The sequence below is a fragment of the Taudactylus pleione genome, unplaced genomic scaffold (genome assembly GCF_031769625.1).
Source record: "Taudactylus pleione unplaced genomic scaffold, aTauple2 ptg000381l, whole genome shotgun sequence".
NCBI classification, from domain to species: Eukaryota; Metazoa; Chordata; class Amphibia; order Anura; family Myobatrachidae; genus Taudactylus; species Taudactylus pleione.
Window position 1 is genome coordinate 4,411,347 of NW_028284782.1, and position 15,628 is coordinate 4,426,974.

The 15,628-nt window shown below is 40.1% G+C and overlaps 1 protein-coding gene across 1 annotated transcript in view; it reads left to right on the plus strand.

Moving 5' to 3' along the window:
• MAGT1 (magnesium transporter 1) overlaps positions 1–10,243 on the plus strand; it is a 46,491-nt gene extending 36,248 nt beyond the window's left edge. The window contains exons 8-10 of the mRNA XM_088445555.1: positions 4,935–5,009; positions 6,406–6,496; positions 8,102–10,243. Coding sequence (XP_088301681.1) covers positions 4,935–5,009; positions 6,406–6,496; positions 8,102–8,117 — 182 coding nt within the window. The 3' untranslated portion in view covers positions 8,118–10,243. The remainder of the gene's footprint in view (positions 1–4,934; positions 5,010–6,405; positions 6,497–8,101) is intronic.
• The last annotated feature ends 5,385 nt before the right edge of the window (positions 10,244–15,628 follow it).

The window sequence follows — 15,628 nt, forward strand, 5'->3', positions numbered from 1 at the left end:
GTATAAAGGAAAACCGATTCTATTCACCTCTTTCAGGTTAAAAAAAAACAAAAATAAACCAATCAGGAAAATTCAAGCAAGAAACAATTCTTCCAGGAGAATGGGAATTGAATATGGGTATATTCCAAGGAATAATAGAAAGATTTGGATGTCTAGAAGTGGATCTAATGGCGACAATAGGGATAGATGTCCTCTCGCAAAAATTGAATTTTCACCTGGCATGTCTTCCGCCTTACCCACTGATATATCAGATATTGAAAAGGATCAAACGGGAACAAGTGGAGGTAATAGCGATCTTACCTTATTGGCCCAGAAGAGCCTGGTTTTCAACTGTATTAAAGATGACAAGGGAAGAATCATTGCTGTTACCAGCTACACCGAATATGTTAAAACAGGGTCCGTTATTACATCAGAACCCGGCAGTACTCAATTTAGCGGTCTGGATATTGAGGAAGATATTTTAAAGCAAAAAGGGCTTTCTAAACAAGTGATACACATCCTATTACAGGGAAGATAGAATAATTCTTAACAGATAAATTTTTTCTAAATCCTATAATATATCTCGTTTATTGGAAATGAAGACTCATATCACAAATATTGCAATTTTTACATGAACGATTTATTAAAGGTTTGGCAGTCTCAACAGTCATACAAATATCATGTCTGTGTACATCTGAATAAGAAATTAGCAGAAGATGAACTAGTAAAGGGATTCTTGTCAAGCAATTATGAGGATCCATCCACAAGTTAAATCTATCACAGCCCCTTGGGACATGAATTGTTCCTGTGAACATTAATGCTGACTCCATTTGAACCTCTAGAAGAAGTGTCTAAGGCCTTTAATTTACTCTCTCTTCTTGCTGATGTTATCACAATTAGAAAAATGACTTTAAATGTTTGGACAGAGGAGCCATATTTGAAGATTAGGCCAGCCAGAGTAATATTGAGGACAAAACCGGAGTTTGTGCCAAAAGTAGTTACAATATCTTGATTGAGATGAATTACCAGCTTTTTTTCTTTTTTTTTTTCCCTCAACCAAAAAAATGACAGAGCAAGAACTACAGATACTGGATCTGGATAGAGCTATTTCTATCTACATAGAATAAGCGAATTCAGAAAAACAAAGCATCTATTTGTTCTACCATATGGAAGTAGACCAGGCCTTAGTCCTATTAAACAGACCATTGCAAGATGGATAAGAGACGTTATTATCTTGGCGTACAATAAAGAAGTACTTAAGGTGCCGGAGAGCCTTAGAACATACTCAAATAGGACTGTAGCTACTTCTTGGGCGAAGAAGGCGAAGGCTTCTGTAGAAGACATTTGCAAAGTAGCGGCATGGTTGTCAGTACATACATTTACCTCTCATTATGCTTTGGATTTGTCAAAGTCTTGCTTTGGAGATAAGGTGCTTCAGGAAGCACTTAAATAAAATTATTGATATGCAGAAATCATGAGGTTTGGTTATTGACCTCCCCCCCCCCCCCCCCCCCCCGTATATTTAGCTTTGGTATGTCCCAAGGTGTAGGCCTACATGGCGGAACGAAGAGGATATTATCGGATTATACTTACCGATAATTCCGTTTCTTCGAGAGACTCCATGGCAGCCCATAGTTACTCTCCCTTAAGTGTTTTTTCTAAGAACCGATTACAGGGACTCTCAAAGACAAGGGACCAGAGGAAGGGGCTGGACTATATACGATGAGGGGGGCGGTCCCTGAAAAAACTGTCTCTATACTAGGGGGAACTTGTCCTATTCCCAAGGTGTAGGCTGCCATGGAGTCTCTCGAAGAAACAGAATTATCGGTAAGTATAATCCGATGTTTTCCAATGCAGGTGTGGCTCTTCGTCCAGCTCTGCCTCAACTTTTTTGGCCAAAGCTCTAGGGTGTTGGGTGGATGCTCTTGAGCAAGGCCTTCTCACTGGCCTGAATTGCTGTCCAAGGTGGATCTCATTTGCAACACCAGTGTTTACCTGTGGGAAGCTGCCATTGACTCTGGCCTCCTTTCTTCCAAGGTCTCTTCTTCCACAGTAGCTGCTAGATGTGTGCTCTGGCTGCGTACTGGGAGGGTGGAGTCTGATTCCAAAAAGGTTCTGGAAGCCTTACCTTTCTCTGGTAATATCTTGTTCAGGCCTAAACTGGATAAAATTGTGGTTACAGTAGCTGTCTCTATGACAGCGTTCCTCCCATCAGCTGCTCCTATTTGTCATTTCATCTGCAAGGCAAAGCCAAGGGACAGTCCTACATAATCGCAGAGCCTCTCCTCTTTCCAGGTTCAGAGGCATCTGTCCTAGCCGACCTCAATCCAGCGGCTTGACAGGACTATTCCCATCCTAGGACCTTCCAGCGTGGGGGTCTGTCTTCTACTCTTTGCAGCGACCTGGCTGTTGACTACTTAAGACACACCTGGGTAAGAAGTGTTGTTTTCCGGGGTCACGGTCTGTCTTCTGGGGGTGTCCGGACATTGACACAATGGCCTTTCGTGACGACAACAACAAGCATACTCTGTACTGCTCCCACAACAGGGATCGGTAGTGTTCATTCTAGCACCCTGTACCTATCACAACCCGTGCAGTTCCTCTTTCTTTACTGATATGTCGCTCTCTGCTTTCGTGCTTCTAGCACACTCTGGTCTATCTCAGAAGTTTTTTGCATCAGTTAATCTTTGATCCCGCGAGTTCTCCGCAAACTGAATTTGGAGAGTGGCACAGCAATTCTCATCACTCCAGATTGGCCACGAGCTTGGTATGCTGAACTTTTCGCCCTGTCCGTAGACTCTCTGTGGCGTGGTTTCTCCACCTCAGTCATCCATACTCTGCGGAGTGCTACGAAATCATGCTCCGCTAGGATCTATCGCAGAGTCTGGAAGATCTATGATTAGTGTATGGTTCACCGTCTGAACCCATGGGTTTTCCGTTTGTCTCTGATACTGTTCTTTTTAGCATGCCGGCTTGAATTTGGGCCTTCGGCTTTCTTCCCTTAAGGGTCGGGTCTCCGCACTCTGGGCCTGATTCAGAGCCGGACGCTATTTGCGGACGGTCGTTCCAAAAAAAGGGCCGGCTATTTAAATTGAGCGCTCGCTCTTTGCGGTTTGTTGACACCTCTGTCTGAGCGAACGAAAAATGCGCTCGCTAGTTTGTAAAGACGCCCCTTTGCCGTTCGCAACACTCGTCATCTCCGGTATTTATTAGATTAATCGGGTACATCGAAAGGTATCTGAACTGCTCGCAGTGCTTGTAGTAGGTTTTTCTTACCGCTATCACTGCGAGCAGTTCAGGCTAAAAGACAACCAAGTGACGTGGTCGATGATGCTCCTTTACTAATTATGCACTCCCATTAAACGCCCTTTTGACCGTTTGGCACGCCTGCGTTCGGATCTCCACTCCCCCGTTTTCAAGCACCTTCCCCTGTTACCACCCACAAACGGTACATTCTGTCAATCACATTAGAAGCCCCTCGCTGTTTTGCGAGCGCCCGATTTGTGACCGCAATGACTGGTTTGCGCGTGCGCATTACGACCCATGCGCAGTTGTGCGAACATCGCTCAGAGTGAACGAGCGCCCGCTTAAGAGCAGCTCTGAATCAGGCCCTCTGTTCTCTTTCAATAGAAACTTGCCTTTTTTTTTTTTTTTTTTATTACCGGATATTCAGACTTTTATACAAGGTGTGCTTCAGGACGTGCCTTGGTTATATTCTGAAGGTCTTGTCCCGTTTCCATATTAATAAGGAATTCATGGTACACCTTTTGTGTTCTTGACTCTACTCCGTGTTTATGTAAAAAGGATGCAGGATATCCAAAAATCGGATTCCCTATTTGTTCATTACAATTTCAACAAACAGGGCTGGCCAGCCTCCAAACAAACTTTGGCCCTATGATTTCACTTCACTATACGCTATTTTGGTGGACCAACTGGCTTCGATGTGTGTGCGCTCATTCTACCATGTTGGTGGGGACTTTGTAGGCGGCTAGGCTTGGCGCATCTGCTGAGCAGCTTTGTAGGGCAGCCATGTGGTCTTCCACCCACACTTTCATCAAATTCTATTGCTTTGATACCACCACCTCCTCAGATGCTGGGTTCGGGTGTAGGGTATTGAGCACAGCACAGGAGCATCTCCTCCCTTAAACTTACTGCTTTGGGACTTCCCATGGTTCCCAGTGTCCCCCATGGCTATAAGCGAAAAGAGGATTTTTGTCCTTACCTGTTAAATCCTTTTCTCTGAAGTCCATGGGGGACACTGGGCGCCCACTCTCACGCCCCTGGCTGGCGGGGGGTTTCTTTTGGGTCTTTTCTGGCTCTCTTCTCTCTAGCTGACTGTGAGCAGATCTTCCATCTCCCCTTCTCCTTCTCACTCTCCTTGGGCTTGTTAACTAAACTGGCTCTCTGGCTGAGGGGGTGAGATATAGGGGAGAGTGTGCCTGAGCTGCTGGGTATTAAAGATTATCTAGTTGGCATCAAGTCTCCTCTTCTCCACTCTATACTTATGATTCCCAGTGTCCCACATGAACTTCAGAGAAAAGGATTTAACAGGTAAGGACAAGAGTACTCATTTGGGGGACATGCCCACCTCCCCTTTTTCCACACATTGCCACAGCAAGGGATGTCTTAATGCACTCTGTCCTGGCTCAACCAAATCTGTGAGGTTTGATCTTTAAATTTGGCTCAAGGTGTCTTCTTGACAAGACTCCTAGCCACCATTATTGAAGCCCTCAGGGCTACTGTATAGCACTTTGCATTACATGGACCACCGTGATGGAACTTTCCATCACAGCCATGCTCTCTTCTCACGTGACAGAACTTATAGCTGGTCATCTCAATTAATACAGCACATTTGGGGGTGAGGGTTAGGATGACCTGGTCATAACTACTATGGCTGATGCTTGGCTAATAAAGATCTAAAATACATGTTTGCCTCCTTACATCTTCCTTTTTAGATGGTGGAGTAACTTTGGGAATGGTTCTTTTACATGAAGCTGCCACTTCTGAAATGGACGTAGGAAAACGAAAGAGTGAGTAATTTTCTCATAGTAAGAATGTGGAAAATGGTGACTTAGCACCAGAAATCACTTTTGTTAAAGTAGCAGGTGTAACTACATAAACATACTCTATTATTTTGTTATAAATTTGGGCAAAACTGTGTAGTCCATTAAGTACAATTATTTAAAAAAAAATTTTTAAATAATTGTAATCACATATTAGTGTGGAAACACTGTTTGGTTTCAGAAACAAATCAATGAACTGGAAAATACAATATACTGTAGATGTTGTGTGCTCTCGCTGTACAACACTTTGCGCTGTAGCAATGCTCAGCGCCTCAGACCCATTTATGGCAGAATTTGTGCAGTGATCAAGTTCCACTTCAAAAATGCTAAAAATATAAATTAAAATGAATAAAGGCATTAATATAAATATACTTACTAGTGTAATGTGCCTATTGCTCACACATGCTGTAGAAGCAGAACGGTGTGGGCTGAGCCAACATTTGTAAAAATTGCAACCTATGAATTTAACCATGTAGTTTAAATAAGTTTTTTTTTTTTTTTAATTTGTTTCACAAAGTGTCTCATTCGGCTGTATATGAGCCTCAGCTGCACTTTGAGGAATGTAGTTGTGTTACAAAAAAACGTTGGGCCTGATTCATTGCGTGTGTAATCACAGTTGCAATCGGTAGTATGCATCACAGGACTGCGATCGCAGTGACTATACAGATCCATTGCAAAGTGATTGACAGGAAGTGCAGTTTGTGTGGGGTGACGGGGGGTGGTCGGAGAAACTCAGGCGTGCCAGTACTTTTGAACACCGTTGCAGGGGCGTGCAGAAATTATCCACTGTGATGCCGTACGCAGCTTGAGTACTCATAGTGTGCGATGAAGTTAGCAATTCCTGAATAAGGTCAGAGCTTTTTTGTGAGGCTGTGATGGTACCGATTGTTTTGCAGTCTTGCTAAACATTACAGATGGGTGTATGGTACAGTGGGCGTGTTTGTTCTGCGACTGCATAGCGATTGTAATGGATTAGCATACTATCGCAGTGGGCACGCGATCCGTAATGAAGCAGGCCCTTTTTAAAAAAAAAAAAAAAAAAAACAAGAAATCGGATTGCAATCTAGCTGAATCCTGAAAGGTTTCTCCAAGAATATGGTATGGACGAGTTTTAAATGCTCAACCACTTTTTAAGGAATTATTTCCCAATGCTTTTATTCCATTACCTGTTATCCTGACCTGAATATAAAATAAATCTAAGCAGTTATTTAGTCCCCTAATTATAATATACAACATTGGTTTACAAATAAAGATGTAACTTACTGAAATGTTGTAAGAGGTATTTACTTGAAGGAAGCTCTATAATAAAATGTGTGAGACTGCAATACAGTTTAGCAATAATTGTGCTGTATTCTCTTGATAGTAATGTGTATAACTGGCATGGGCCTGGTGGTGATATTCTTCAGCTGGTTGCTGTCTGTCTTCAGATCCAAATACCATGGCTATCCATACAGGTAAAATATAATCGCATATCCCCTAATATTTAACCAGCAACACTTTTCATTCACTACAGACAATATGTAAATAGCACATGAAAAACACCAGTGTAACAATTCAGTTTAGCTTTAGCCTTTTGTTACTTACTGAAACTTTTTCAAATTATGCAACCAGCAGTATTAACGCACCCAGAGAGCCCTCCACTCCCTATCCGTGAACCCTACACTATATAGCCTCCAGATATTACCGATGTCATGTTTAACCACCTGGTTCGGGAAAAGAACAGCTGGGATGGAAGCCACCGTGCAGTGTTCCACTCCGGTTATGGTGACTTGCTGATCCCAAGTTAGCACCCCTAGGTGGTGTAAGTCCTATTTTGGGGACATGGGTTGGGTCCTTTAAATATAAACTTAAACGGTATACATTATGGTCCATAACTACTCCCACCTCGCAGGTACAGAGACTGCCAACCTGGTGACATCATCCCTGCACCGATGGGCATCTTTCAATGTAAATGAGGGACTTACCTTGCACCATGGGAATTTCAGACCTCTCCAGTCCTAGAAATTGGGACAGTAGGGAGTCACCAGACTGGGAGACTTTATTTAAAAACACATTTACGATGTAACTGATTGTCGAATTACAGATACTGATGAAATACAGGAACCAATGTTAAATAGCCAAACTAGCCACATTGCACATTCTATTACTAGTAATCTTACAATGTCCCCATTATGTTACATATCAATCAATAAGATCACTAGCTGGTCATGCAGCTCCTTCTCTGTTCGTGTCCTGTACAGAAAACTGTAAAAGTATATTCTGTGTCCTAGAGTGTGTGAGATGACATTCAGGGACTACTTTATAGGATGATAGATCTTCATCTTATCACACATGCATTGCACAATGTGATGAATTTATAGGGTTACTCAAATAATTTTTTCCATTTCAGTGAAAGAAAAATTCTACTAGTAATATAATGCATGCTTAAGTGGTGTTGTCTCCAAGACAATTAATGAAATCAACTTCTGAAAAAAAAAAATGCTGCCAATATTAAGAAAGTAATAGGCCCCCCAAAATTTAATACTTTTAAGTATTGATATGTGATTGCAATATAGTGTAAAAGCAGCAATGTTCACATTACTATAAACAAATAATCTCATCTAGAAAGTTTCAAACCACATGTATTTTTTTTTTTAATCTGTTTTTAAATGTTTTAGTTTGGCTCTGAAATGTTAACTTCTTTAAACCTAGTTATGCGGCATACCCTATTAAACATGTTATGTTCTGAAAAAAGGATTATTTTTAAATCTCTTAACCCTGGCCTGAGAGAGTTAGGGTTTTGTATACTCACAAGGGTAACAATTTGTGGATTTTTTTAATTTTCAAACCCTTAGAACTCAAACGACATATAAAAAATAACAAATTTGTAGTCTGCTTTGATGTTCCATTAAATATAGTAAGTGCAGTAATAAGTACAAAGTAAGGTAAAACCCTTGTGTAATTTGGCATGTGTGATATGGTGAGTGCATACAAAGCTGTTTTCTGTGTGTTGTTGTTCACTAAAGTAAAAAAAAAAGCAAAACATAATTAAGTCTATGAAAAAACGTTTTCATTTTTAGCTTTCTCATGACCTAGAAGTTATGCCGACCAACTGTGACATGGAACTGGAGCCATTGGAAAGAGACTGAGGAAGGTTCATGCAAATTCTTTTGAAACTTCTGCTGAGATTTCACAGCACAGATTGTACCATCCAGGACACCTTCTGCAGCAAAGAATTTATTGTGAATGAGATTACATTTTTTATGTTAACTGTGAACCAAAGACTTAATGCAGTGCCTTAGTCAAATGCAGTAATACCCCACCCCTATCAAAGTACAGTTAAAAGTACTTTTCATAACTCTTCTAGTGTCACTGAGGCTAGAACATAGCCAATGAGGTTTCATTTTTTTGTCTGCTTCACTCCTAACCTGTACAAAATATGCACAGACTATGGATCCACCTGCAAGCTTGTACCACATTTGTTTTTTCTGTATTTCTCCTGCCATCGTCATATACTTAATTTGGATAGTATTAATTCTTATTTTTCTTGGTAATATGTATTCCTTTCAAAATCAATCTCTCTCATACAAATCTTTATCGTTTAAGCTTAAAAGCACAAGCCATTGATTTCTACTATAACAAAGTGGATGCTGAACCTTTCTCTTTGGGCAGATTTGTAAAATGCTGCACCAGCAGTTACTTTCTATGGAGTTCTAATATGGACGGCTTCTTCCTTACATTTAATAAGATAATTGATCTCCAATGTAACAGGTAAAATATGAAGCCACAACTGTCATGGCTCTACTTGCATTTCCAGATTCCTTTCTACTGGTAGCTAGAGCTAGCACTAAGGTACTTTTATGGTAACTTTTTTCTTCTTGTTGAAATGTAGGAAAACATGAACAATATTATATGGGTTTTTTTTTTTTTTTTAAAAAGATCTAAAAATGTTTTTAGAAACCATTTACCTTCAAAATGTGTACCCCAAGTAAAAGTACATGGGGCGATGTAAGAAACAAATGTACTATACATGATGGTGAATATGCAGTGTCTTATGTCGTGATGCCAGGTTACATGTTCAGCAGAGTTCATTAGGCAGTCAGTAACACACCTTTACCTGACTCTCCAACGTTACCCATTCCACACAGTGCAAAATGTTCTGCTCCTGTCAAAAGTAGCCTGGTCTGGACTAGTTGTTTAAACAAAAAACAAAACCCATTCTCATTGATTAGGGTAATGAGTAAGGAAATGAAATGGGAAATTGAGACCAACATTTTGTATCTGGTGAAATTGGTCATTTTGGAGGGACATCTATGCACCATGTATGTGATATGTCTGTTGTCCCTTTTTATTTCACTGTGCTGAATCTACTTGAATGCATAACCAGAAACAATCACTCAGAAGTGCCTGACATGTAGTTGTGGCTTGAAGGACTAGACTTAAACCTAGTGGGTGACTACTGTGCTAGAATTTTTGTCTTTTATTTACAGAAAATAAAGGAATACCTATACTTGTAAAATTGTGCATAATATTAGAAAGCCTTGCAAACTTATGGTCATTGCATGCAATTTTATGTAATGCTACTTTGTTTGCATTAGAATACAAAGAATGAGTTTTAGAGCTCGTTCACACTTATGCAATGGGGAAAACAAGTAAGACGCATGAACTAATGTTTGTCTTTGACATATGAAAGTAATGCATTTTACACGTTTGGAATTTTAATCATACAAACTATTGTAGAGGTTGCACACTCTACTGCATGAATACTGGGTCATGCCATGGTGTACCATTTTTTTTTTAAGTGCACCATTAAGATGTTGGAACACAATGTTGGTAACAAACCCATGAGAAATTTTAGTATAATCTTAATATGGTTTTCAGGCAGTAGTCAGCAGCTAAAGACCATGTTAAGGGGATAGGTGTGAATAAGACCATACTGCTAATATGCCCTTTGCATTATTTTATCTTTAATCACCCAACATAGTTAACTGACATTACAATCTTGCCAACATGACCCATTTCAGCAGGAAAACCTAATTTAGAATACCTCAGATCCTGGGACACACTTCCTTTTCATGAAGAGGAAGATGGCTATGTGCCTCTATGACTAAAAGGTTTATTCAACCAGAATATTCCATCTTAGTAATAGAATGAACCTTGCACTTTTATTTACATTGCTGTGTATTTTTGGTTGTTCAATAAAGAAACAAGTTGGGATCACCTTACACAAATTTGAGTTCTTTCATGTACTTTCGTGTACCTGCTTCTGTCTATTGCTGTAGTGTACTTAGCGTGTATGGTTTATTTGATTTCTACTTATGATATCACTTGAATTACATTGGTGGACTTCATTGCATAAAGATTTGTCATAGAGCAGCTGTATTTCTTACAAAATAATTCTCTAACTGGCATAGCCCTTTGACTTAAGAACAGTGCTAGAATGGTTGGTGGACTGAATTGTGATGGTAGAGTTCTAACATAAAATGTAAAATAACTACGGTAGCTGAATATAGAAATTTTATAAAGCAATTATATGGATAAGTGAGAAAGGCGCTCCTGGGGATATAGAAATTAAATAGATATTCTTTAGCACCCTAGAACCTTTCAAAAACCTCTTCACCTGAGGTGTAAAACTACATAATCACACTGAATGAATGGTTCATGGGTGCTCCCCCCTACTAGTAGACTAAAATATGAACTCTGGATATATCAGAAAAAAATATATATACAACTTTATTTAGCAAATATAATTCATAAAACACATAAAATTCAATCGTAAATGATAATAAAATCTTCAAGTGGTAATATTGTTGTTCAACCTACTAAAAGACCTCCCAATGTGCATGTAAACAAGAGGAAACAATCACATGAGGGTGTAAAACACTTTCAAAAGCAATGATATAGTCAATAGAAGGACATATTTCCATATGAATAAAAACACTTTCCTTTTGCAAACAATGTTAATAGTGAATACACCTTATGAATAAAGTGTCAGTGCTTGTCAAGTAGATAATAATCAATAGGATTCCTACCATCAGTGAAAGTATGGGGCCCCTTAACCCCGCGGACCTAGGAACTCCGGAAGGCTGAATAAGGGGAAGGATGTTCTGGGCCCCAAAACTTGTACCTGATGGCTCCAATCCTCAGTCACTGCCGCCAACGCGTTTCGACCGTCTCCTGGGGTGTTTATCAAGGCTTAACTAACTTGTGACTGAGGTGGGTTTAAATACCCTCCAAATAGCTCACTTCCTGTTTGGGTTATTCCCACCGGAAATGGTATCAAGGCACATAAATATAGAATATGTGTTGCTATGATGTCTCTCTATATGTGGCGTCCTGTATGGGCCCCATGTGGAAGACAAATACATATTGTGTTTATATAAAAACAATCCTTATAAATTTAAATAGATCAAAACAGCGGTAAACCGGAAGTGACCTCACTTCCGGTAACCGCGCTAGTCCGTTCCTGAAAAGATCCCCTATCTTATCATCTTGTGGCTAGTAAACCACCGGATCTCCATCTCAAGTGGGACTCCTCACTTCCTGTTCATTGCTGCCCAACTGGAGATGACGTGCGCTTTGGATCACGTGGTCCCGTCGCTTGCCGAACTTCCGGTGTCCACCGGAAGTGACGTTATGTCCTTTTCTCCATAGATGGATCACCATATTGTTTATGGGCAAGTTGTAATTTGATGATGATCCGTCACGTGGTTAGTCACCTGCGGGACTCTCAATTTCTGCCGGGGCTCCAATCGGTTATCATCCATTTTGTTTATGGGCAAGCTTGTGGGAAAAAGTTCCTTCAACGTTTGTATAGTTCCAATTTGTCATGTAAAAAAAAGGATAATATAATATTGCTGGTAATGATTGAGAAATAAGAGACCTATAGATATGAGTCCTTAATCAATAAAAACATAAATTGGTAAATTTTAAATAAAGAGCCCCCTAAGACTTTTTATATGACTGATCCAACCAGATGGAATGATTAACAATGAAGATATATATAACTCATTCTATAAACTCCAGCTGGAAACGATGGGAAATGATGATAATGGATATGGTTGTAAACCCCAAGGACTAAAGGAACCATTTTAGTTCAAAGTCAGCATTGAGGCCACCCGGTGTCAACGTTTTTAGATTAAATATCCAGCGCATTTCAGCTTTGCCAATTTTTCATCGATATTTTTCTGTCTCCAATTTGGTCTGATGTTTTCAATCCCAATGAAATATTTCATCCCTTACAATGAACAATTATGAACTTTATTGAAATGTTCAGGTATTGAGTGTGGTGCTGTACCCTTTTTAATATTTCTCAGATGTTCTCCCATCCGCGTCTTTAGTGGTCTTGTAGTTTTGCCCACATATCTGAGGCCACACTTGCATTCCAATAAATAGATTACATTGCTGGTGTTACATGTAATAAATTGATTTATCTTATATATTCTATCATTGATGTTGAATTCTTCCGTTTTTGTGCCTTCTCCTTTTATTGAGCGACACGCTATACATAGTCCACATCTATGGAAACCTTTCGTCCTTACGAGAGATCTATTGTTTTCATCAGAGGAACTCTTCACCAACTTATTCTTTAAATTTGGTGCTTTCCGATAGATAAAAGAAGGATTTAGTGGAAGAATATCTTTAAGAACCGGGTCACTGCGTAAGATGTTCCAATGTTTCTTCACTATTCTTTCTACATCTTTGTTTACTACTGTATTGTGTAAAGAATGCCCATTCAGCTTTTTTCTTTCCTTTGATTTCTTAATTTGGGTATAAAGAGATCTTTCCTTCTTGTTTGGAGAGCTAATTCCTCTGCCGTTTTTAATAGATTGGGTTCATACCCACTTTGTAGAAACTGCTTCTCCATAATTTTAACCTGTTCCTTAAATATTTTATTTTCCGTACAATTACGTCTCAGTCTTATGTATTGGCTTCTCGGAATTCCTTCAAGCCACTTTTTATGATGTTCACTTTTAGTATGGATGTACGTATTGGAGTCCGTAGGTTTCTGATAACCTTTAGTGTGGATTTGAGTATCCTTAATATAGATTTCCAAATCTAAAAAGTGAATAGACTTATTGCTGGAAGTAAAAGTTAAGGAAATATTACAATTGTTGGTATTTAAATCATCCATAAAAAGTTTAAGATTCTCCTCCAACCCTTTCCAAATAAAAATGATATCGTCTATATATCTGAACCACCGGACCAAGTTCGCCCCATAGGTACCTTCATGTAACTTCTTAATTTTAAAATGCGCCATAAACAGATTGGCGTAGCTTGGGCGAACTTGGTCCCCATGGAGGTTCCTTGTTTTTGAAGATAAAAATCACCTTTAAAAAAGAAATAATTATTCCTTAAAATAAAATCAATACTTTCCAGAATAAAATTCTTAAAATCCTCAGTCATATCTGTATTGGATAAAAAATGTGAAATGGCTTCTTTCCCTTGCTCATGATTAATAATAGTATACAAAGATGTAACATCCGCCGTGACTAAAAACATATTTTATTTTTCCCATGTGATTTCTTCCAGTTTTTTTTAAATGTCCATAGTATCTCTTAAGTATGAATCATTCTTTTTTACTAAAGGCTGTAAATGATGGTCTATAAATGATGAAAGATTGGATGTGAAACCCGCTGATAAGGGTGGAGGTGTGGTGATCATGGATAAAGTCAAATATGAGAAATTACTAGACAACTTCAAGATAGCAAAACATACCAAAAACTTAGGAGCGATCCCACGAGTAAAATACAGAAAGAAATGGAAAAAATGCTAGACCGTTATGTAAAGAAAGGAACTATCAGTGAGGATGTATATAGCTACCTAAAGAAAGAAAATCCTTCAACTCCAGTGATCTACGTCCTTCCAAAAAATCCAGATAATCCCCCTGGGAGACCAATTATATCTGGGGTAGATAGTCTCACATCCAATCTTTCACCTGTTCACTGGAGAGCTCAAACAGCTCAACGCATGTCCTAGGGAGCAAAGTAGGGAAATGTCCTCTATCCCTCCCATGATAGTTACTGGGAGCATCTGGTCTTCCCCACCGCACACACTGCACCCATATTATTTTTAAACTTCCCTGTCCGAGGTTCCACGTCGGGTGTCGCTGCTGCTCAGAACACCGGAAAAATGGCTGCCCGGAGTCTACTGTGCATGCACAGAACACCGGAAAATGGCGCCGCAGCCATTTTTCCTGCGTTCTGCGCATGCATAGTAGATTCCGGGCACACTCTAGTGCCCGGAGTCTACTGATGCTCCGGTGGCTGGCCAGCCACGTCAGTCGCCTGCCAGCCACCAGGGAGAGAGGAGGGGGCCCCGCAGGAGGAGTGCACACGGGCCCCCTCCTCTCTTAAAAAGCCCTGCCCCGAAGCATATGCTTCTGGAGGTTTAACAAGGTTTGGGAAATGTATGTGACCTGAGCGTTCCTCCTAGGAGGAAGATTAAATGGTAGAAGGCTCTGATCTTGAGGAGCATAGTGTGGATTCTATGGTAAACACTAGATTGAAGAGAGTTAGGACTTGTTCAATATGTAATCCCCTTCTTTTACAGTAGTGTGTGTGGGTATATGTGTGTTCATTTATACAGTGTGACCATAATAATTAAATTTCTCCTATTCAGAGCAGTCTGTAGCTTGATCTAACAACCAGAATGGCACCATATATAGTAGGGAGACTAATTAGGACATGGGAAGCATGATTCCACAGAAATGTTTTAGGTTGAAATGTTGATAGGGGGGCTATGGCGCTGTTAGAATGGAAAGACAAATAACAACAAGACTAAACCTTTGTGTTAAACTAATGATAACACGGCAATAAAACATTGGTCTCTGCTTGCCGTGCCCTTGGTAACGTTGTCGCTGTTGGATCAACCTACAGATGCCTCTGAATAGGGGAAGTTTTAATTATGGCCACTATGGGGGTGATTCTGAGTTGGGCACAGTAATGCCGATGGTTGACCTATTAAGACGCCCCTGGCTGTGGCGCGATTTTGCCAATGTGTGTACAAAGCCTATGGCAGCCGCAGATTGTCCTATGCTCCATTACCGGTGTCTGTGGAACTGTGTCTTTAGATGCTGTCGCTGACACCGACACACCCTCAACTTGTAGCCACCCCCCTTTACCATCCAGAAATGCCATGCAATTTTGATCTGCGTCTCCCGATGGTAAACATAGGGACACATGTGCGGTGCATTTTGGACCCATGTGAAGAGGTAAAACATTGGGTGCTTGTGCCCGATATTTTACCTGCATCTGACTCATACTCACACCCTATGTATGTGTGTGTGTGGTTTTAGGTTCAGTTTTATGTATCACAGCTATGTAACAGCCAAATGGAGATTTCACAGAGATCTCCTGCAAAAGGCTAACTACCTATGCAGACCTTAGGGGGTCCCCTTTGATAATACTGGGGACTATGTACCAAACTCAAAAAGCAAAGCTTTTTGGAGATTTGTCCCTTTTTGTTTAGGCCATCTTTAGATGGGATGAACCGCTTTATGCCAATTGAGATATTCTCGCAGGAGAGGGATCTTACAATGTTTCTCTCGCAGACTCCATTCCGACTCTGGAAATTGATACTCTGTGCATGCACAGTGTCAGATTCTT